This window comes from Orcinus orca, chromosome 7 (genome assembly GCF_937001465.1).
Source record: "Orcinus orca chromosome 7, mOrcOrc1.1, whole genome shotgun sequence".
In the NCBI taxonomy this organism is placed as follows: Eukaryota; Metazoa; Chordata; class Mammalia; order Artiodactyla; family Delphinidae; genus Orcinus; species Orcinus orca.
Window position 1 is genome coordinate 34,217,643 of NC_064565.1, and position 22,979 is coordinate 34,240,621.

Genomic DNA, 22,979 nt, shown 5'->3' on the forward strand with positions numbered 1-22,979 from the left:
AAGAGTGGCCCCCGCTTGCCACAACTAGAGAAAGCCCTCACACAGAAATGAAGACCCAACACAGCAAAAATAAATTAATTAATTAATAAACTCCTACCCCCAACATCTTCTAAAAAAAAAAAAAAAAACAAGAAAGAAGTTGGGAGGGGAATAGCATGTGTATAAGAAATCGATGGTATTTGCACACTCTCAAATAATTACCTGCCTGACTTAATATTTAAGACTCTTCATAACATAATCTTCATCTCCTTTTAAAGCTTAATACATCAAGATTTTTCTAAATAAGAAAGAGTGAATGTTTTTCTCAGCACACCACATCCTTCTCATCACTCTTCTCATCATTGATGTGTTTGTTTGCCTCTCCTCCATCTTCTCCAAATGCCCTTTTTGTCCTTTTTCTTACCTCTCCAATCTAAGTCTTACTTATCCTCGAGGATTCATTTCTTCTTTGGGAAGTCTTCCATGTGCACTCAAGGCTGTTCAGGTTGCCCTGCCACATGTATCTGTGCTTCCCCAGGTATAATATTTTTCACGATATGTTCTTACCTGTTTACTTATATGATGCTCGCACTAGTCAAGAAACTTTTAGAGTATAGGAATTGAGTCTTGGTAATTGTGTTACCAGTGCCATTCCTAGTTCCTGATGCAGAGCAGGCACTCAGAATTTTTTTTGGCAAATAACTGAGTGAATGAAACAGTAAATACACTAGAATGCCTTCATCTTCATCTTCCTGTATCTACCTATCAGAAGAAAAAAAAAATAAACAAACAAAAGAAACCTCTCTCCAGATTTTAACACCACTCCATTCAGGAATCTATCTTTTTGGAATGATCTCCATCTCATAAACTTCCCTCCACTCTGCCCCCACCAAACACCGCATCTGCACTACATGACACAAAAAACTCGATACTATAGAACATCCTCCTTAGCACTGAGTACCTTTTATGATACCTGTTATAGTCTATTTTTTATATTATTTGAATATTTCTTTCAGCCCTACAGTATTATGACCTCTTGATATCTTTTTCACAACCTAATATGCCTACTTCATCACTACAAGTATAGAAGATAATAAATATTTGTGAAATTCATTTGAATTATGATTACTATTAAAGGATTTTCTACTCTATAACAGTTCCCCCTGACTGTAACCTCTGGCCAAATTAAATGATCAAATCTGAAGTTTTGGATTATTTTTCTTAAGTAATATTTTATTTTATCCTTTCTTATAGTGGTGACTCACTGTTTTTGAACAAATCTTTGTTACTTGACCAGCTATTCAAAGGAAATACCTATGATTATTTCCCACTTCTCTACACTATGTTACTGTGTTTTGAGCTTATCTTCTTTCTCTCTCTTGCAAAAAATGCACATTTCCATATTGAAGTACATTATTATTGGTGTTTTAGCCTTAATTCTTTCCCTCTCTGCTAAGTTCTCAATTCAAGCCATCACCTTTTCTGAGAAATGGATGAAAATCGTGACTTTCTTGAAGTCTCACCACAGTCCATGTTGACTACCCCTTTGTAATAATGCGTCGTTTAGCATTCTGTTATGCTGCATTTTATATTTTTCTCCCCACTTCTGCTAAAAATATGTTTTAAATGCATTGAAGACCTCCACTGATGATTAAGATGCTGTCTTACAGTCAATAATTCAATAAATATTTATTGAACTTCTAATGTATGCCAAACGTTGTCGAGTTACTGGGGATCCAGTAATAAAGGAAATAGGAATAGTCCTTACTCTCCTGGGTTTTGCATTCTAAGCAAGGGAAGCAACTAACCAGTAAACATATCAATCTAATATGTCAGGTGGAGAAAAGTGCTCCAAGAAAAGTAAGGTGGGGCGGCATGGAGAGTTCTATTGGCAGTGGTTGCCAGGTTTTATTTAAAGGTGGATAGGAAAGGCTACAATAAGAAGGTGACATTTGATCAGAGAGCTAGGACAATAGAGCTCCATGCAGAGGAAATAATAAGTGCAATGTCCCTGAGGCAGAGCATGAATCAGCAACGTCGACAGAGTGGTGGCAGGCAAGTGATGAGCGGGAAAGAGTAGAGAGGAAGCAAATGAAATCAGTTAATTGGTGGAAGGTCAGGTCGTTTACTGCCTTGGAAGTGATGTTAGGGAATTGGATTTCATTCTGTGGTAGAGGGGAAGCCCTTGAACCTACTAAATATTTGTTTCATTATCAGTAATCAACATCTATGCTGTTTAAAAAGGTTCTGGAAATGGATGGTGGTGATGGTCGCACACCAATGCACATGTACTTAATGCCACTAAACTGTACACATAAAAGTGGTTAAAATGGACACTTTTATGTTACATATATTTTAACACAGTTTTAAAAAATCTTTGCGTGAATGCTGTGGACCCAAATTTGTGCTAGGCACTGGTGACCGTAAGAACATATAAGCAATGCAGCACTCAGAATCTGCTTTGAGAAAATACAGTCCATATATTATAAGTGTAAATACACAATGCAAGGTAGCATAAATCATGTTCCAAATGAGAGGGCTAGGCTAGAATTTCACAAAGTGTGTTCTGGGAAACATTAGTCTGGAGAGATGCCCTTTGAAATAAAAGGATCTTACTCAGATAAGTTTGGGAAATAATGCATCCTCCAGTCCCGCCTGGAGATTCCCAGTGCACACTGGCATAACACAGGCTCTAAAAATAAGTACACATGAAAGAAGCCTGTTTAACTTTGTTTAACCCAATGTGGCTAAACCATTTTTGATTACAGGCTTTTTCCCCAAAATCGCCTATTAACATCCTGAAGAACTGGTATTCCAAAGAACCTATGTTACAGGAGACATAAAGCTGAGATAGGAAGGATAGAGTTTATGGAGAAAGAGCCATCTGAGCTGAGCCCTAAAAGAAAGGGGATACTTAGATTAGAGAAGAGGAAGGGCATTCAAGGCAGGAGAGATGTGAAGAAATTCACTTCCAAGTAAGTCTCCGGGAACTTGCTTTCTTCGAATATCATTGAGCCACAGGGTGAATCTTCTGCATATACTAACAACATCATAATTTTGAGAACCATTGACAAATTTGTTCTCAAACACTAAGACACCAATTCGCTAAGATTAATTATTTTATAGAAGTTTTCTTAATTCCTTGTCATTATTTTATAGACAACAAAGTTAAGCCCAGAGAGACTATAAATTACTCAGTCATCCCTGCCTAATCGATGGCAGAGTGTTAGTTTTCTTTCTCTGGGGCCGGAGTCCTGTTCCATAGAGAAGGGAGTTATGGTCTTTGTATGTCTGCAATAGACACTTTGGAATTAAAGCAAAAAATCGATTCCTATGCAAGATGCAGATTTCATCATTCAGTGGATATGGAAACAGAATCAAATTAAAGAACAACGCAAGCTTGGATTTTAATGAAGCTCATCTTTGTTTTTTTTGCAGATCAAATTTTTGGCTCTCATCTGCACACAGTGTGTGAACGTGAAAATTCCACAGTTCCGCGGTTTGTAAAGCAGTGCATTGAAGCTGTCGAAAAAAGAGGTGGGTAACTGAATATACAGCAATTTCCCCCACTACTGTACCCTCTACACAACCAGTGCTCAAGTTAACAGCACTGACAAGCTATGAAATTAAAATTTGACTTTTGTTAATCAGTTAAGAGGATCAAGTTTCTTATTAACTTCAGTTTGTTTTCACAGTAGGGACATCAATAATTCCCACTAATGTTCTTTTTTTAATATTTTTTTCTGTCTGACATGTTGTTGATTCAATTGCAAACTTCTTGTTTTCTCGCCAGTGATAAAACATTCATAAAATATCAGCACTCACAGTGTTAGAACCCTCCTAACATTCATGCTGGTAGATTTTGTGCCAGAACATATTTTGGTAAGCCCCCAACATTACCCAAGTGAAGCAAACAGCGTTTCTACTTGCACATGGTGATATTCCATCTTCCACGTGTATCTGTTCAGCACAGAATATGCCTAACTGGTTTTCCTGGAACAATTAACAGACACACCTCCAGTGTTAAGATGACCTTTGATTCCTATATTTCAACATTCTGTTTTCCATTTGAAATTATTTCATCTTACTGAGGGGAACAAAACAAAACCCATTTGACTCATCATTTCTATGCTAGTCTATCTGTGGGGTGTTTTTCCTTCAGACTATGACTTTATTCATTCAAGGTCATTTTCCCTGAAAGATACATACAGTAGGTGCAGAGTCTCAAAAAATATATTGTATAGAAATGTGAAGCTTCATCACCATCTGTTACAAGTTTACAACATATTCCCAGGATCTAGGGGAATATATATCATGTAAATGACAGAGGTGTTTCCAGAAAAAGAAGTGGTGAATCTATTCCCCTTTTCAGCTCCCAGTCTCTTAAAACAATAGAACCAAGGGAAGAAATCTCTACCAAGTTATCTGCTAGGGAAAAGCCATTTTAATTCTCTCGATGTTACCTGGCTTTATTATAGAAACATAATAAAAATGGTCTGCAATTTCCAGCTCCTGGAAATTCATACTTTGATTATACTGTAAGGACAGCCTTGGGATCCTATTATTCCCATGTCAGTAGGGAATGAGAGAATAACAAGAAGGGGACGAGTGGGCAGAGAAAGTGGATAAAGTGAGCAGCTTTGGGGAAAAGCATATCAACACATCAGAGAGAAGAGCTGAGGGTTCAAAGAGAGAGGAGAAAACAGTAAAAGCAGAATGAACACAAGGAGAGGTATCTGTGAGGAATGGAATCAATTGGAGTTTAGAGAGAATTGTCTTTTTATTGTATGTTGCAATCTCATTTAATTTTGTAAGTACATATTTTAGGAATAAATATTATTTAATAAGTACTTAAAGCCAAATGGATCACTGAAAATGTTATAATGCCATTATTGCTAATAGTTAAATTATCATCATTTTCAGGAAATCTTCATTCTCTTATAAATACTCAGCACTGATGGTGTGAGCACTGTTATATTAGCAAAAATCCAAATAGGACTTTGGGGGAAGCTGTACATAATAAGATGTGTGCCCATAAAAAAAGGGTTCTATAACTCTCTATTTATGTACATACCCCAGGCAAAATGAGAACTCTGCTAGATACAGCCTTGTGGCATGCAAACACCATGGTATTGCAGAATAGAAAATGCCCATAAATAGAAACTGTATGTTTTGTTCATGGTATTTTGTTGGTGATTTTTAATAAAATAAGACAATGTATTTTCTGACAGGGGCAATCATATTTGGCATTATATTTCATTGTCCCAATGTTTACTCTTAAAATGAATTTGTAGATTCAGCACTGAACAGGCACTAATCACATATGATTATTAAAATAATTCCTAAGTGTTTTAATGAAACTCAAAGACTGCAATTCCATAAAGCAACTGATAATTCAAAGCATTTTGACAATGTCAGCTTGAAGGAACTGTATGGAAATGTTCAAGAAAAACTCAGAGACACAAGGTAAACCTCTCACATCACTGCACGATTTACAAGTGTGTGCTTTTGATTATATTTTTCTATGATCATTTGTTGGATTAATATTCTTACATTGATATGCCAATTCTGTTTACTCAAAGTGTTGTTTTTACTAAATTTTGGCATAAAGCACCTCAGGACAGAAATAATTTATGTGAATCTAAGTCCAATGTTTATGCAGGCTTCTGATGACATTTTATGCTGGGGTTGTTGTTAGGAAGTAGCATATAAAGGTGCCAAGTCTCTCAGCACGGCTGGACTCTGCATATCTAGAGCCCTCCTTCTAATGGCCAGATCCTCTTCCAGCCAAGATACTTAACTGCAGAGTCATGGGAAATGCTTATGGACCAGTTATGGGAAAGGCACTTTTAATGAAAACTGTGTGTTTACTCTCACAGTCTTAGGAAAATGGTCTCAATCCTCACTACAGCAGCACATCAGCTGTTATAAAAAATATTTGTTTCCTTTCTCTCTCTTTTTCTTGAGGTTATTTCCCCCACCTTAAAAAAATCATTTACAAACTGTAGCTGGATTTTTTTAATGCTTCTTACAAGCTTGATTTCAAATGAAACAACATCAGGAGGGCATTTCTCACCATTTATCCATTCATTCCTCCATTCATTCATTCATTCATTCAGTTAGTTACTTGCACTTGGCAGAGCCAGTTTGCCCATGCTCCTCTAGTCTCCACAGGGAAATCCTACCCAGCCCTTGGCACAAGATACATTCTCTATTCATCACTGGTACAGTGGTATTAGTTACATTTTAAATTTTGCATCTCTTGGACCTACCTAGAAAGAAATCTCTTAGTGAGCCGAATGTAAACCAATTTAGCGAATCACTTGTTTAGTATGTTTCCTTATCTTGATTTGGATTTCCTTTATTCCTCTAAACCACCAGAGCATTCTCCTTCTTACCAACTATTATAACTAGATTAAAGTTATTTCTGTGGTTTCTGACATTGTCTGCTCAGCCTAGAAAACATACAGAAAACTTGGAGGGCAAACTGTAAAGGAGTGTGTTAGTCTTTAAAGCTTTTCCAAGTGGTTCATTCTCCCTTGCCTTGCCTTTACAGTTTTAGATTTTATATATATATGTGAAATCATAAGTAGCCAATGAAAAATTCAACTTATGTTTCTTCTTCCAGAGCAGTCTCTGCAAAAATATTGAATTATTGTTCAGCTAATGCTCAATACATATGGTAAACTGACTAAAAGCAGGAGATCATCTGATACTTTTTTGAGGTCTGGGGGGACAAGCCTGGAGAGGATAACATTGTGACACACTGGTGGTGTGTAGATCCAAAGAGGGAGAAGTCCAGTTTTCAGTGCTTTATAAAATACTTTCTGTAGTTTATGATGACCTCAAAGGTGTCTAGAAATTGCTTACTTAAAAATAGGGTCACCTGTATCACTTAGAGACAAGGACCTAGGAGACATGAACTAAACAAAGTACTAAACTGGTATAATTAGTACTGAGACCTTAATCCATAGTTTTTTATATGAAAACTATGTAACTGACTGACTACTCTTTGTGAAGACCAGTTACTGATATTTGGAAAGAACGGCATACAGTGTGTGTGGCATTGTAAACACTCACTGAAGTAACAGACACTAGTTTTTATTGCATTTCGGCAGTAAGTAACTATTCAGTACCTACTCTGTGTCAGTCTCCATACTACCAGCTGAGAATATAGAGCAGATATACATTAAACAAACTGTGATAAGTGCTGTGAAAGAAAAGAATAGATATTGTGCTAGGAGAAAGAACAACCACTACAGTAATAATAAAAAACAATAGGAGAAGTTTGTCAGCTTAAAAATGGCATAATAGGGGATGGGGGAAATGGAAAGATCTTGGTCGAAGGGCATAAAGTTGCAGTTATGCAGGATGAATAAGTCTAGAGACCTACTATACAAGCATGATGACCAGAGTTAACAATACTGTGATGAATACTGAAAATAAGCTAAGAGAGTAGATTTCAGGTGCTCTCGTCACAGACAAAAATTGGTAGTTATGTGAGGAGATGATATGTTAATTAGTTGGTCATTTTGCTGTGTCTATGTATATCAAATTATCATGTTGTACACCTTAAATATATATAATTTTGGGGCTTCCCTGGTGGCACAGTGGTTGAGAGTCCACCTGCCGATGCAGGGGACACGGGTTCGTGTCCTGGTCTGGGAAGATCCCACATGCCGCGGAGCGGCTGGGCCCGTGAGCATGGCCGCTGAGCCTGCACGTCCGGAGCCTGTGCTCCTCAACAGGAGAGGCCACAGCAGTGAGAGGCCCACGTACTGCAAAAAAATAAAACCAAAACAACGAATATTTATATATATATATATTTATATATATATATATATATATAAAATTTTTTATTTAGAATATATTTCTAAATGACATTATAAACCCTAAATAATAAAACACATACTCTTCTGGTTTTAGCCTCCTGATAAGACCAGAAGTTTAATTACAGCCTATTTCCCAGGTTATTTTCTTGACACATTGTGACAGCACAATACAAGGAGTCACTTGGTGTGAGATACCCAAAAGAACATGCCATAAATGATGAACCAGTCCTTTTTCTACACAACAATACCATACATTGCCAAAGACTTCCTTTATATAATAATGGAGTTAACTAAATGAATGAACACGTTTCTACACTAAATGTATTTTTATGCATTGAATATATTTTTGTTTGTAAAGGAATAGGGCTGGTTTTAAAACAATTTTTAAATTACATTTGGATTGGCATTCATCCTTTGGAATATGGTTTAACAACTCATTCTTCCTCCATGATTCCCAGTTCTGATTTTTATGCCCCTGAACTATTTAACAACATTAAAATGATACCTAGAGATCTGTTGCAAACAATGTGTACACACTTAACACCACTTAACTGTATACTTAAAAATGGTTAAAATGATAAATTTTATATTATGTGGTTTTCTTTACCACAGTTAAAAATCAGTGATACCAGGTCTTCCAAATCTGATGATTCCAGCTATAAGCTACTTTGCAGAATGCCTCAGCAGATGCTAACTGACAATTTTGCTCTTTCTTTTTTCTGGAACACAAAATACTATGACAAGAATGATACACAAAATTACATATTTGACTTGGTGCCTAAAAGCCACCCTGGGATCCATAACCTTGCTTAAAGATTTAAGAAAGACCTTTAGTCTACTTCTGAGAAGGTCCTTAGCCTCAAAAACTTTATCTCTCTACTTGACTTCTTAGCAGCTGTTATATTTTTTTGCTGTCGTTTGTTTGACAGGATCCAGTTATAGGTTCCGATGTCTGTTTAAAGAAACAAGGAGGCTGTTGGCTTTAAAATTCCTTCATTGCTTGTGTGATCAGCATTTTCCCAGGCTTTTCTACATAGTTTGCCAAGCAAAGGGACTGACCTTTTGTAGCAAACACTTTTTCATTTCAAAATGCTCACTTTGATTTTTGTCCCATTTTATGCTCATTCCAAACTGTTTACAACCCACTAAAAATGACTGTGAATTATATGTTTGTGTAATGGATTCCTTTTGTGGTCAGAGTGGAATGTTTACTTTGAACAATTAGTTATCTTTGGGTAGATTATAGCAACTTGGAAAAAGAATGGCTAAGATTATTATTATACCTTAACTGTTTCTTTTTGGTAATTCAGCTGCAGTTAACGTGAAGTTTGAGAGAAAGACACATTAAGAATCCCACGCCATTATAAATGAAATCTGTTTCTCTAATTGTGTCAGTATTTATTTAGACGTATGTATTAATATCATAAGAAGGTAAGGTTGTACACCTACACAGGAGTATACTTACCGAGTCATAAAAATTCAGAACAAGGACGATACGTAAATTCATGGATATTTACTATTATATATAGTGCATGCCTTGCTTAACATGTACTTGCAAATTAAGTAAGGCATGCCCATGTACGTACTTATTATAAAAAGAACAGGCAACATTCAGTGCACCAGTCTGCCTCTTGAGATACTACCAAGTATTCACTTGCAAAAATAAAACTACATGGTCTATTCCCATTGCCTGATGATCTAGACCCCTGAAGGGCAGATCATAATGCCTTCCCTAGACAAGCTCTGCTCCCAGTTCTGCTAATTTTGTCCTGTTCATTCTTTCCCACTTTGGGATAATCTATTATAGTTGGATCCAGGCACGCACCAAAGGCTGATACTTCCATGAAGAATGTGTAATTTGTACTGTTTAGTTTGTGACGAGATTCTTGAAAACTTGTATGATTCTATCTTGTTCCAGAGGGACTTCTGCTTGCTAGTTTTAAAAGCAGTGAGTAAAAAAAAAAAAAAAAAAAAAGTAACAAAAACAAAACAAACTGATAAAAATGACATGTTCAAAAAATAAAATCAAGAGTTCAAGATAAGCAGTATTCCTTTTTCCCCAGAGAATATTTGTGGACTGAACAAAAATGTTTCTAAGAGCACTGACCTATGTCTTCCTTTTTTTTTAAGTGCTTGCTTTTTATGCCTAAAGTTAGGCATCCACATGCGTTTACAATAGCAATGATCCTCCAAGAAACTCCGTGAAAGTTTGCAGCAAATTTTCCTTAGTTTTTAATTCTGAGTTAAAATCAAGACCAGTTTAGCGTTTTTGGTGTTTTATGTTTTGTTTTAATGCAACCAATGACAGCCACCTTCCTGACAGCAGTAGTCTTGTGGGTCCAAGTTGGAATTGGCTCTTTGGGGTAGTCATGCTGGGGCCTCTGTGTCTGTAAGAAAGCCACATTCAGGGCTAGAGGGGAAGACAAAAATCAAAAAAGAGTAAACAGGAAACAGCCAGCGAGAGTATAAAAGAGAAACTGGGAAAAGACAACCAAAAGAAATCAGAGATGACAAGGTGGAGAGAGAGAAAAAAGCTGTGTTTTGCAATTAAGAAAACAAATATGGATAAAAAGACTTGCTTGTGAGGTCTGTAATGAAGAGAAGACAGACTATTGCACCAGTTACCATCTCTGCCATAGTTACCTAATGCCTACTTCCCTGTTCCAGAGAAACGTACTGCTGTTCCAGAAAATGCTTGTCAGTTAAATCTTGCCATGAATGTTCACAAATTCTGAATGTTCACAAATTCTGTGTATAGACGTGGCTACGAATTAGTTCACTGTACTTATTAGTGACATTTAATGGAGTTTATCTACATTGAGCAATACACAACAGTCTTATTATCAAAAAAAGAGAGCTTAAGACTAACAGAAGTTAACAGAGAAATGAATGTGCAGTTCAATAACCAGAAAGGCTATCTAACGTATCCAGCAACGTGGCCCTGGTCAAATCAGTCAGCGGATATTCCCACACTTTTGAGTCCAGAATGCATACGAATAAATAATGTCTCTTCCTAGATAAAGCCTGAGTCTAATTTCCAACCTCTGCCCCCACTCCCATCCCCTTTCTAAAGTTTAGGTTCTTAACATATTTTTCCTTTGGAGTCAGTTGGAAGGAAACACAGCCAAAATTAATACCCTAGGAAATTAGCCTTTTGTTGTGGATGGAGGATTTAAATAATGCAACACCTCAACATGTCAAGATGCAGTACTCTAAATTATCCTTTAGTGGTGTCATTTATATGATGGGAGTTCTGGGTCTGGGAGTTTTGTCCATTATAAACCCCAATATTCAGAAGTTAATAGTTCAACCATAAAAATAATCTTGGCTGAAAGTTGGCAGGATGTTAAGCCTGAAAGCAAGTGTTTACAAATGTTGAAGGAAAAAAATCACATGCTTTTGGAAAGCTTTCAGTTTTTTAAAAAATGGGAGTAATAGTGATAATACTACTACTAATAATAAGGCAGTTAGAGATTTTCAGATATTTGTTGCCTTGGGATTCAAAAATGGATTTGTAGTTTTTAAATATTTTTTTTATTCTTGTTGCATAATGTGAACCAATTGATTAAAAAGTAAATTATCAACACTTTCACAAGAGTGTCACTTTATTTTTTGAATTAATCTATTCTTTATTGGTTGAACAAAAATATATATGTTATATTTTATAGGCATTTCCCTAGAGCTTAAAAATGTATGATAATTGAGAAGCCTTAAGTTAATTCAGGAAGCTATGAATAAGACCAAAATTTTATACTCTTTTGTGGGTTTCCTAATGAATAACATTCCCTTTCTAAATGCCTAGAAAAAAATGCCTTTTCCAAAGAATTTTCACACTTTCAGATGAAGTGGTGTGTCCAACTTAAGCATTAATCATTAATCTGTGTATACCGTAAAAGAGACGTACAGATTCCAGGAGAAATAGTTGCATTGGTCTGCATAATTGAATGTGGCATATTTTCCTCTACAGGATGTTTTAAAGTAATTTACTCATCTCCTTAATAGATTCGTGTCTTAGAGATTCTTCTGAACTCTATGAGAGGTTATCTTATAGTCTAATGGGCTGTTGAGTTAGAAATGTTTTTCCTGTGTTTAAATAATCTTTTCTTTGCTAGTTTTATTCCTTTTGCCAAATTCTATACTCTTCAAGCCACTTCTATTTTCAGTTCAGAAACAAACAAACAAACAAACAAACCAAGGGCAGGATGCTTTGAAAAGAAAAACTGACCGTGCAAAACCAAAATAAGTCTGAAATGATACTGCTGGAAGAGTTCTTGAGGTTTTAGTAGACCATAGACCCAAAATGTAAAGTCGTACTCTTTTTAAGAAAATAAGAATGCCCTGAGATGTAGGGTGAAAGCACCACTTATAGAAGGAAAGTATTTAAGACATCACCTTCAGTACATTGTGTGCTCCTTTCTATAGGGAGCATGGATTTATTTTTAACTCTTCACACAGTGCCTTGCACATGATGAATTCTCAATAAATGATGAAAGAATGGTTAAATTACATTCAACATTGTTTAAATCTTGATTGGAAAGTTGCACTCCATTGCTACACCTGCAAATGGTTGAAACTAAAAAGATGAATGACCAGCAGTTGTTGGTTGAAGGCAGCTACAAGATGTGCATAGAATAATGTAGCTTGCAAATCTTTCTTTTAAACATTTAAACCATTTCTGATGATATTATATTATATTCTAAATGACATCATTCTTTCCCATTGATACTCAGCTATGCTAAACATTCGAAGTTATGTTTACTTTAAGATTTTATGCTCATCAATTTTTGGAAAGCACGTTTAAGTTCCGCAGCTAATAGAACATCCATTCTCATTTCATCAGAGGAAGTCATATCCCATTAGGCATTATTTCAACACCAATAGCCTGCTGTTTTTAATTTAGTAATTGAATGGCAACTATGACTTGTAAGTGACATGTCTGAGAATGGTCAGGCATAGGCTCAGGTCCCATAACCACACAGAAAGTTGAGCACCACATCTTTTCCTTTAATTCAGACTTGGAATACCATGCTGGTGCTCCTCTGTGTTAGTTTACTTCCCTGTGAATATCTCACCTTCTGATTTAGTGTTTCTTTTCTATGTAAATATCAGGAAATTCTTCGTTTGAAGATAGATTTTGAGTTTACAGATTCTGTCAAAGAATTTGAAATAAGAAAGATATGGTCAACGACACAGACCTATCAGTTTGAAACTAACGAACAGAGGATACCAATCCTCTACATTCTGACATGGTTTTGCTACTGGATATTGATTTCATTTTCTCCAAAATTTACTTCACAGCAGAAGAAAGTTAAACTCTGCTGACACTATCAAAAGCTCTATAAAGACTTAGAATACACCAGTGTCATTAAAAGAGGACTATTACCTTTCTTGTTTTAAACATAATGCTCTTCATGTTATGTTTTGCACTTTTGACAGTTTGGGCTAATAACTTAACTCTTGAGTATCCCTACAGAGTGGTGAGACACCCAACAGCACTGTAATCACTGTGATAAGTTTTCTTTACTTTTGTCTTAAAGGTGAACAGTTGGCATGTATGTGAAATTGCATAGCATAATATTGGAGCCTATGTGTCTGGCCTAGAGTTTGACAGCATAAAAACACGCATTTCCTCTGGATTTAATTCTTGACTGACATTTCGTGCTACTCATTCTCTCAGTGTGATCTCAGTGCCCCTAAAGCTTCAATGATTCCTTCAATGACTTTAAAGTTCCTAAACGGGCATGACTCCTCAAACTACTTTTTTTTTTTTTTAAAATAAATTTATTTATTTATTTTTGGCTGTGTTGGGTCTTCGTTTCTGTGTGAGGACTTTCACTAGTTGTGGGAAGCGGGGGCCACTCTTCATCACGGTGCGCGGGCCTCTCACTATCGCGGCCTCTCTTGTTGCGGAGCACAGGCTCAGTAGTTGTGGCTCACGGGCCCTGTTGCTCCGCGGCATGTGGGATCTTCTCAGACCAGGGCTCGAACCCGTGTCCCCTGCATTGGCAGGCAGACTCTCAACCACTGCGCCACCAGGGAAGCCCCCCCAAGCTACCTTTTTATACTCAGACCTGAGGTCCAGGAACAACCCTTTTTGAGTTTTTCCCTGGCATTCCAAATTCAACTTTTTTAAACTGAACTTATAACTTTCCTCAACAAATCTGCTATTCCTCCTTTAGTCTTTAATTCAGTCAGTGGATTCATAACTATTTCCCCATTGCCCTAAAAAGAAATTCATTGGGCATCTTAAATTCTTCTCTCTCATTATGTACAGCATCTTTCATCAGATCTAATGATCTGTACTTTTTTTACTATCTTTTTTTTTTTTTAAGCATTGACTAATTTAATCCTCACATCCACGGTGGCATTGGTACTTTTGTTTTTAATTAATTAATTTATTTTTGCTGTGTTGGATCTTCGTTTCTGTGCAAGGGCTTTCTCTAGTTGTGGCAAGCGGGGGCCACTCTTCATCACGGTGCGCGGGCCTCTCACTATCGCGGCCTCTCTTGTTGCGGAGCACAGGCTCAGTAGTTGTGGCTCATGGGCCCAGTTGCTCTGCGGCATGTGGGATCCTCCCAGACCAGGGCTCGAACCCGGGTCCCCTGCATTAGCAGGCAGATTCTCAACCACTGCGCCACCAGGGAAGCCCATACTATCTCTTGAAGCTGATTCTTCCTCTCACCTCCCATGGCCTTAATTGTGCTCCCATAATTTCTTTTGAGATAAACCCTCTAATTGATATCACTGCCTTTGTTCTTATTTCTTCCCAGGCCATTCTTCTCCATGCTGCCAAAATTATCCCTCTTAAATATAAATAGGATTATATTATCCCTTCTGAGAGCCTTCCCATCAGGATAAACAAAATACCATACTAGTTATTACCATAAAAAGGAGAAGCATATGACCTCTGCCTACTCTCCAGCTTTATAACCTCATAAACGGCTTCCTATGCTCCAACTACATGAAGTTTTCCAAAGGCTGATATTCCTTCCATGAACTGTTTTCTCTCCTTAAAGACCCTTTCCATACCCATTTACCTGCCAAATTTCGATTGATCCTCTTGGGCATAGCACCAGAGTCACCCTCAGCAATGAATGTTCTCTGACTCATACCCTCAACCACCTCTCTGTGGTCTCTTGAACATTAGTAGCCACCCCTCTCCACAGTGTTCCAGTAAGAGCTTTGCTTCCCCAACATAGCCTTTATTGCATGCAACCATAACGGCTGGTTTCATAGCCCTTTCCCCACCTAGAATGTGAGTCCTGGAGTCTAGAGACGGTCTGGTTCATCCCTGCCTCCTCACTGCTCAGCACACTAGAGCTGGCATATGTAGGGGTTCCAGTCAAGATGGACGATTAAGTGGATGAATAGATGGATATTATCCAAGATTTCTTTTCACTCATCCACCCATGCATCCATCCTTAGAGAATCAAATTCTATGCTGAGTGGCTGCTTCCCACCAGCTATCTATTTTACGTTCGGTAGTGTATATATGTCCATGCCACTGTCTCACTTCGTCCCAGGGATATCAGCTCGGTGCTTTGTGACCACCTAGAGGGGGTGGGATAGGGAGGGTGGGAGGGAGGGAGATGCAAGAGGGAGGGGATATGGGGATATATGTATACATATAGCTGATTCACTTTGTTATACAGCAGAAACTAACACACCATTGTAAAGCAATTATACTCCAATAAAGATATTAAAAAAAAATTCTATGCTGAAGATTCACTGAACTGCTAGAAGAGATAGTGATTAAATGTCTCTTAAAACACAATGTAAAGTTACATTATCTGGAAAGGTAAAGAAGCTGCCTTAAAAGAGTTGTTTTGTTTTGTTTGGCGTTTGCATCATGGTATGATATGTGTATATATATCCACCTCAGTCTATATCCATGTTTATATCTATATGACATACCATATTAGCAATAATCTCTAATAGGATAAGACAGAACAAAAATAGAGCAATGACCCTGGTGTTCAGGACAGGTTTCAGACAAAACTGACTTGCTTATCCTTAAGAGGCAGAAACCAGTCTCTCAACAAACAGTGTTAAATTGCTTCATAAACCTGAGAGATTCAACTAACTAAAGAGAAATTTAATGCTTTTGAGACCTACCAGTGTCATAAGAGTAGAACTATCATGTTCCTGGTTCAAAAAATTATGTTTTTTATATATAAACCTCCAGGCATTGTGCCTACTTCCCCGTAAGTTTGTGTATAATTTTTCCCATTATCACCCCCTAGGTCTCTTTCACCATCACCACTTTCCAGGCATCTACCATCCACTGAATAGCCATGTTTCTGATTATCTTTTCCCAAATGTATTAGCTTGCATTATTTAAGGCTGAATCTCATTTTATTATTTCCTGCTCGTATTTCTAAACTCCTGAAGTCCATTTGTATGATTCTTTTGTCTTCACAGATGTCCACAGTTCCTCCCAATTTAGTATCATCAGCAAATTTAATTAATGCTCTGTTTACCTTTCCTTCTAATGAAACCAGTCCCTTGTTTCATTTCATCATACAAAGTAAAAATGTATTGGCAATAAAACAGTCTGAAGAAATGTTCCCTCACTGTAGGAGGGGAAGTTAAAGATACAGCAAAGAACCATGTGGTGAGGAGTGGACAGGGCAGCAGGGCAGTGAGCTAGTTTGCTGTTGCCCTAAAGGAAAACCTTCACAGCAGCTACACTTTGGCAGATTGCCTGGGTTGGTGCTGGGTGGGCGGGGTGTGTGTGTGTGCGTGCGCACGTGCGCGTGTTCTGGAATGTAGCTCTATTACCCCAACTGAGGACTTTTTATGAAAGATATTTATTGATATCTGAAAAGCACGTTTAAAAGTATAAATACAAATATAAATGTAAGCTAGTAACATTTACTCCATAGTGTAGCCACAAACCTAGATGTGAATATATGCATCTGGGTATACACAGGCTCGCAATTATTTTCAGCAGGATTTTTCTAACATTCACCACTGTCTAAGTTTTTATCTTAGTCCTTAACTTGACAAAAGCTTTAAACCCAAATTACCCATTGGGTTTAAATCAAATCCCTTATAACTAGTAGACTTATAAAATAAGGCCAGAGAACTTTTTCAGTTGTATCCCACAGGCAAATGTCAGTAAAAATATTTTAACCTCTAGAATTAATAGGCTGAAAAATTGAACTTGATCGGAGAAAGAAGCCTTACTTGTTAACTTTAAGGTAGGCAAGTTTACACGCAAAGAATTACACCATTAGTCTTCGAAGTTGTGGTCATACAGATATGGTATGATTTATGTAAGGAAAGCAAAGGTGACATTTATTAAGCACCCACTATGTGCGACACATAATGCTAGTGCTTTCCAACATGAGTCAGTACTATATATTTAAAGCTTATATTAATTACTACCTGATACTCCAAATTGTATTCCTAATTCCAGTAAATCTCTTAAACATTTGCCATGTTGTATATGAAAAGTCAGTCTTCAGAATGTGGGTGAATTAGTTTAAGTCCATTGACTCCACAGGAAAAAAATCTTTCAAATTTATGCTTTGATTAGGACAGACAGATGGTAGACCAGCATCTCTATTGTTATATACAGAAGATAATGCACGTTTGCAATGTTGAAATTAAGGCTGATACATACTTTACATATAGAGCAAGGTCACCAAAGATGTCATCACCGAGGCATGGTGTTAACAAAATAGTGACTGGGAATATGGTTAAGCAGTTACAGCCTTGTATTGTTTTTGCAGTGAGAAAAATCTGATGCATGATGCATTCTTATGAGAGAATTTTCTCAGATGCCAAGACTTTACAGGCATAACTTCCATAAGCTTTAATGGGAGTTTCCTGCCAGCACCTGTTATGGTGCAGAGTTCTTACTTTTCACACACAATCCAAGACTGGCTTGGAATACTGACTTGGAAAAACTAATATAGTGAAACCTTCTTGTAATGTTTCCTCACATGTAATGTTCATCATTTAATCCTTGGTCTGATATATGTATGTATGTTTTCCATACAAATTCTTTTCCCACAAGAAAGACTTCTTTTCACAAGCTGTTTATGAATACGAGCAGATAAAACAATTATTCTTAGCAGGTAAACTAAGGGAAAAGTTATTAAGCTAGAAATTGAATTAATGGTAGAAAGCAACTCTTCTTAACTGAAAATAGTTCTAGAACTAGATTGTAGATTCCTGAGGAACCAACAGAAACAATTAGAGTACCATGTGCAAAAAGCAATACCAGTGGCTCTAAAAGAAGATCACGTGTTAAAATAATATAGTTTGGTCATATTTTCTCATATATTTAAAGACTAAAGTGTAGGGACTTCTACTATTTAAAGGGATATTGCATATTTAATCCCATGGATGAATTAGCGGGATAGAGTTTTGTGTAGAGGAGAAAGAGTTTAAAGAATTCTTAAATTTCCATATTTTGAAATTAACTGCCACAAATTCCCATTACCAAAACTGAAACAAAAATAAACAAAAAGGTTATAGCACTTCTGTTTAACTAAAATTGTTGGAGATTGCACAGAAATGCTATTCTATGAACAACCTCTCTTTTGAAGGTATTTGAAATCTCTTCTTATTTACTATTTCTAACACACCTAGCATATAAGAGGGAAAACAGACCTTCATACTCAAAGTCCTGAATCATTTATTGTCATTTTCTTGTTTGACAGCATGCTGGGCGGGGGAAATGCTTTTCACTTGTCAAACATTGTCAAATATTAAATTTTTAGCTCATATTTATAGCAAGATTTTATAATTAATACTGGTAGGTAACAGAGTTAAAGTTGAAAGGAGTCTGAAACCCTGAAACCTTAAGAAGACAATTACAAAGCCTGTTAGTGAAATTTCTTATGGGGCAAAACATGAGTTCTGAACAAGGATAACTCCAGGATGACGATGACGTATTTTGGGTACTCATTTACCCCCTTCTTTCTTTCTCTTTGCTGGATGGCTGCATTACTCCATACTGTTCCCTTCAGCACTGTGTCTGACCTCTAGTACCCTTCTCCTGGCCAACCTGCCTCAAGAATATCATTTATACTTCAGCCTGAAGTTCAGACACCCTTATGACTGAATATTACCTTGAGTACTGTTGTTCTAAAAGGCATCAATAAACTGGCATCAAATGGCTTTGTCTCTTATTAGAGTATATTCAAGCACCAGAGAAGGGGTTTTGTTTTGTTTGACAAGGCAAAGAAGGGAAAAGGGAATCATATTGACACCTCTAAGAGCAGGCTATGTTCCCAAGCTTAGTACCTTCCTCCTCTCTAGGGCTTTTGCTTGTAGTACACTTTGCTCTAAACTTTGGCAAAATAAGGTCATTATTTTGTTTTTATATTCTAACCAATGGGTTGGTAGAAATGCATTTGTTTCTGTTTATAGTAGTCTTTGTTAAGGTTTGTTTGAAAACTTGAGAGTCGATTGGGAATCTAGGACCTCGTGAGTCCGCCATTGTTCAGTGCCATGTGATCTCCAGTTGAGGCTGAAGAGTTTTAGGCTAAGTTACTGAGAGACTTAAGGACACGAGAGAGGAGAGGTGTCTGATGGAGCTAGTCATCTATACACAGACAGCTCCATATGCAGTGCAGGTGCAGAAGAATGATGCAGTGAGAGAAGAATGATGCCAGACTGTGTTTTCTGCAGGCCCTACCCAGAGGAGACAGGCTTGTGTACGTCATTATTCCAAGGAGATACAGAGGTCTCATAATTCCAAGGAAGAACAGTGTGTCTCTTAACAACATTTCAATCTCTAGAGCAAAGCCCTATATGGATTTATATAAGCTCAGTTTTTCTTTTTTTTTTTGCGGTAGGCGGGCCTCTCACTGCCGTGGCCTCTCCCATTGCGGAGCACAGGCTCCGGACGCGCAGGCTCAGCGGCCACGGCTCACGGGCCCAGCCGCTCCGTGGCATGCGGGATCCTCCCGGACCGGGGCACGAACCCGTGTCCCCTGCATCGGCAGGCGGACTCTCAACCACTGCACCACCAGGGAAGCCCCTAAGCTCAGTTTTTTTTTTTGTTTTTTTTTTTGTTGTTTTTTTTTTTTGCGGTACGCGGGCCTCTCACTGTTGTGGCCTCTCCCGTTGCGGGGCACAGGCTCCGGACGCGCAGGCTCAGCGGCCATGGCTCACGGGCCCAGCCGCTCCGCGGCATGTGGGATCTTCCCGGACCGGGGCACGAACCCGTGTCCCCTGCATCAGCAAGCGGACGCCCAACCACTGCGCCACCAGGGAAGCCCTAAGCTCAGTTTTTGAACTTCAGTTTAGAGCATTACACTCACCTAAAAGAAAAAGCATGGTATAAGTTGTCCCAGAAGAAAGACATCATTTATTACACTTCCCATATATTGGAAAATTATCATGATAATAAAAATAAATCATATTTAAGAATAAATTGTATTTAGTCAAACTGAAAAACGTGCCTCTCCTCCCCACAAATCTTTAAATACAGTAAGAACACTCCATTTTCCTATGTCCAGTGTATCTGAGAATATAAGGGTGAGCATTTGGATAATAGCAACTACCCATTTGCATTAGCTTGAACCCAACATGTTACATCCACTTCCTTTTCTTTTCTTCTCCCATTATTTATTATACTTGACACTTATCCTTCATCTCTTCCTGTTCCACATCCTCCACAAGTGAACTCTTGCTCTATTTGCCTTCCTTTTAGCTAAAGTCTGCTCTCAAGACAAGATCTAATAGATTGATCCACACTAAAGTGTACATGATTAGTGAAGTTTTATGTGAAATCCCTCCATGGGATTTAAAGACAAAGGAATAAAACTCTAATTACAGAATTTTGAACGTAAGCAATACTATGTAAAAGAAATATTTTAAGATGAAATTATCTTCCCAAAAATTCTAAAAGAAATTGTAAATATAGCCTCTATAATTAATGTTAGGGCTAACCTTGGGGACCAATGAAATAAAATCTAGGTCATCAAATTGATAGTCTTTTATTTCTGTCTTCTGTAGCCCTGAAAGTCAGCTATAGTAACTGATGATGGATTTTCTAATATTATTTTCAAAGTTCAAGATTGGCCAGACCTTGGTGGAATTAGGAAAATTAAGATACTCTTTACTTAAATTTAAGACAATGGAAAACATGAAATGCATTTGTAACTTGGTTTCTTACCACTTCGAAAAATCACACATGTGGAAGAGATACTCAGTAAATAGTGTGTTAATGAACATGAACATATGTAACACATCTTTGCTTAATATACCTTCTTTCCATGACAACAGGTCAGAAAGAAGTGATAGATGCTAAATATCTAATGATAGATGTTAAATATGTGTGTGTATGTATACACACACAAATATTTCAGTAAGACTTTTGATGTAGACCCAAGTGACAAAATCATTCAGAAGCAAGAAATCTGGTTTGTATTACACTAGTGCTAATGAGTTTAAAAAGAGAACAATTGGTACTGGAATGCCTTTTTTTAAGGCAACAAGTAATGTTTTGAGCAACTAGAGTCTGTGCAATTGTTTGCTAGATAGTTAACAGTCCTCAAGTAGTCAAAAATGAGCAGATAGGTCTCTGTTACACCACTAAAAGAAGTCTTCCCCTAATCTTTCTGCTTGTAATATGATAATAGAAGTTTAAAAAGCCAACCTCAGTGATAGCTCTGAGCATTTATCTATGTATTCCATTTTGTAGAAGTCTTAAAATCAATGGTTTAAATTGTCTGGGTATACTTAGAGCTTCTAATTAGGGGAAATGATTGTCTTTTTATCTCTCTTCCAGTGACTTATATTTATATCTCCAAACCTGGGTGTGATTTGTCCAGTAACTTGTGAAATACTTAAATTTTGAGATTTTTACTGTGTCACCTAAAGATTTGGAATCTGATATCATGGGTCTTAAAGCATCTTTCAGCTAAATTAGAGGTATAAAATAGAACATTCAAGGACATGGTAGATTTACGATAATCTCCCAATCTTTTTCAAATGAGCCCTTCGGAACACACACCCATATCATAAGAAAGAAATGTAGTCTATGACATAATACTTTGGTAATAAAATAAATATCATAATTATCATTTGTTTGCTAAAGTTTCATATATATTATATGCCTACATATTTTACATGAAACATCTATATACACACATATGAAACTTAACAGTTTTAGGATGTAATGTGAAATTGAATATATACCATGATGGTGTTTCCTTCTAAAGTTGACTACAGAGCTTATATACCAACCTGAGTGTATTGCTTGGATGTGTCATATATGTAAAAGTATTAGAGATTACAGGTGCCATTGTCACTGATGCATGACTAATGCATGTCACTAATGCATTGTTGCTTCAGAAGATGCTGGTGCTATGGCTCCATTACATCTGGACTGTGTACTCTTTGTTCTTTGCTGTATTCCAAGTGCCTAGCACACTTTTGCTACATAGTAAGTGCTTAATCAATATTCGTTACATTGCATAGACAGTTGGAGTTTACCAGCTCAAGGTCTTTCCATCTAGAATGTATTGAAATTTTTCTGTCCTTCCATTTAACCACAATCTAGCACAGGTCCATCTGCCAAATAGGGAGGATTATGCACTAGCCCCATGTTTCTGTTTAGCAGGAGTATTAACAGTACCTACTCAGTAGTTTATCCTGTATTCTCAAAAAGAAAACAATAATCTTATGTTTCTTGAGAAAAGGAAGTCCAGTCTTTTTAGTCTCATCCATTGTCATGGTTAGAAGCATATTCTTTGACTAGGAAAGAGTCTAATGACACAGAATTTCTCAGAAGTTTGGGAGAGCATTAAGAAGTTGAGAAGAACCATCTTGTCTGTGATCTAAACAGGACTTGTGGGTATTGATAGGATTAAACAGGTTTGTAGACTGTTTTGCCTTTGTGGATGGAATTCAGCTTCCCTGACCCACTCTAGAAGCAGCAGCCAGAATGGGCTCTCTCTCTCACCTGAATGCTTAGCAGAGCCAAGCCATCAAAACCCTCCAGGAAGTGGCTAGCCAAAGGGTCTGAATTAGAGGCACCTCCCCAAAGAAGATCAAAAGTTATGCTCCACCAACACAGAGACACTGAGAAATGGTTGAATGTGTTCTAAATTAAACTGCCCTGGTGGTGAGCAGAGATCTGCCAAAATCTTTCAATTAATCACTTTTACCTCAGGGCAGAGTTAGGCCTAAGAGTATTTCAAT

The 22,979-nt window shown here is 37.3% G+C and overlaps 1 protein-coding gene across 1 annotated transcript in view; it reads left to right on the forward strand.

Annotated features, from left to right (window-relative positions):
- The window catches only part of ARHGAP15 (Rho GTPase activating protein 15), a 621,798-nt gene that overhangs the window by 393,992 nt on the left and 204,827 nt on the right, over nt 1–22,979 (forward strand). Inside the window, exon 10 of the mRNA XM_004285433.4 lies at nt 3,418–3,516. Within this exon, the coding sequence (XP_004285481.1) occupies nt 3,418–3,516 (99 nt within the window). The remainder of the gene's footprint in view (nt 1–3,417; nt 3,517–22,979) is intronic.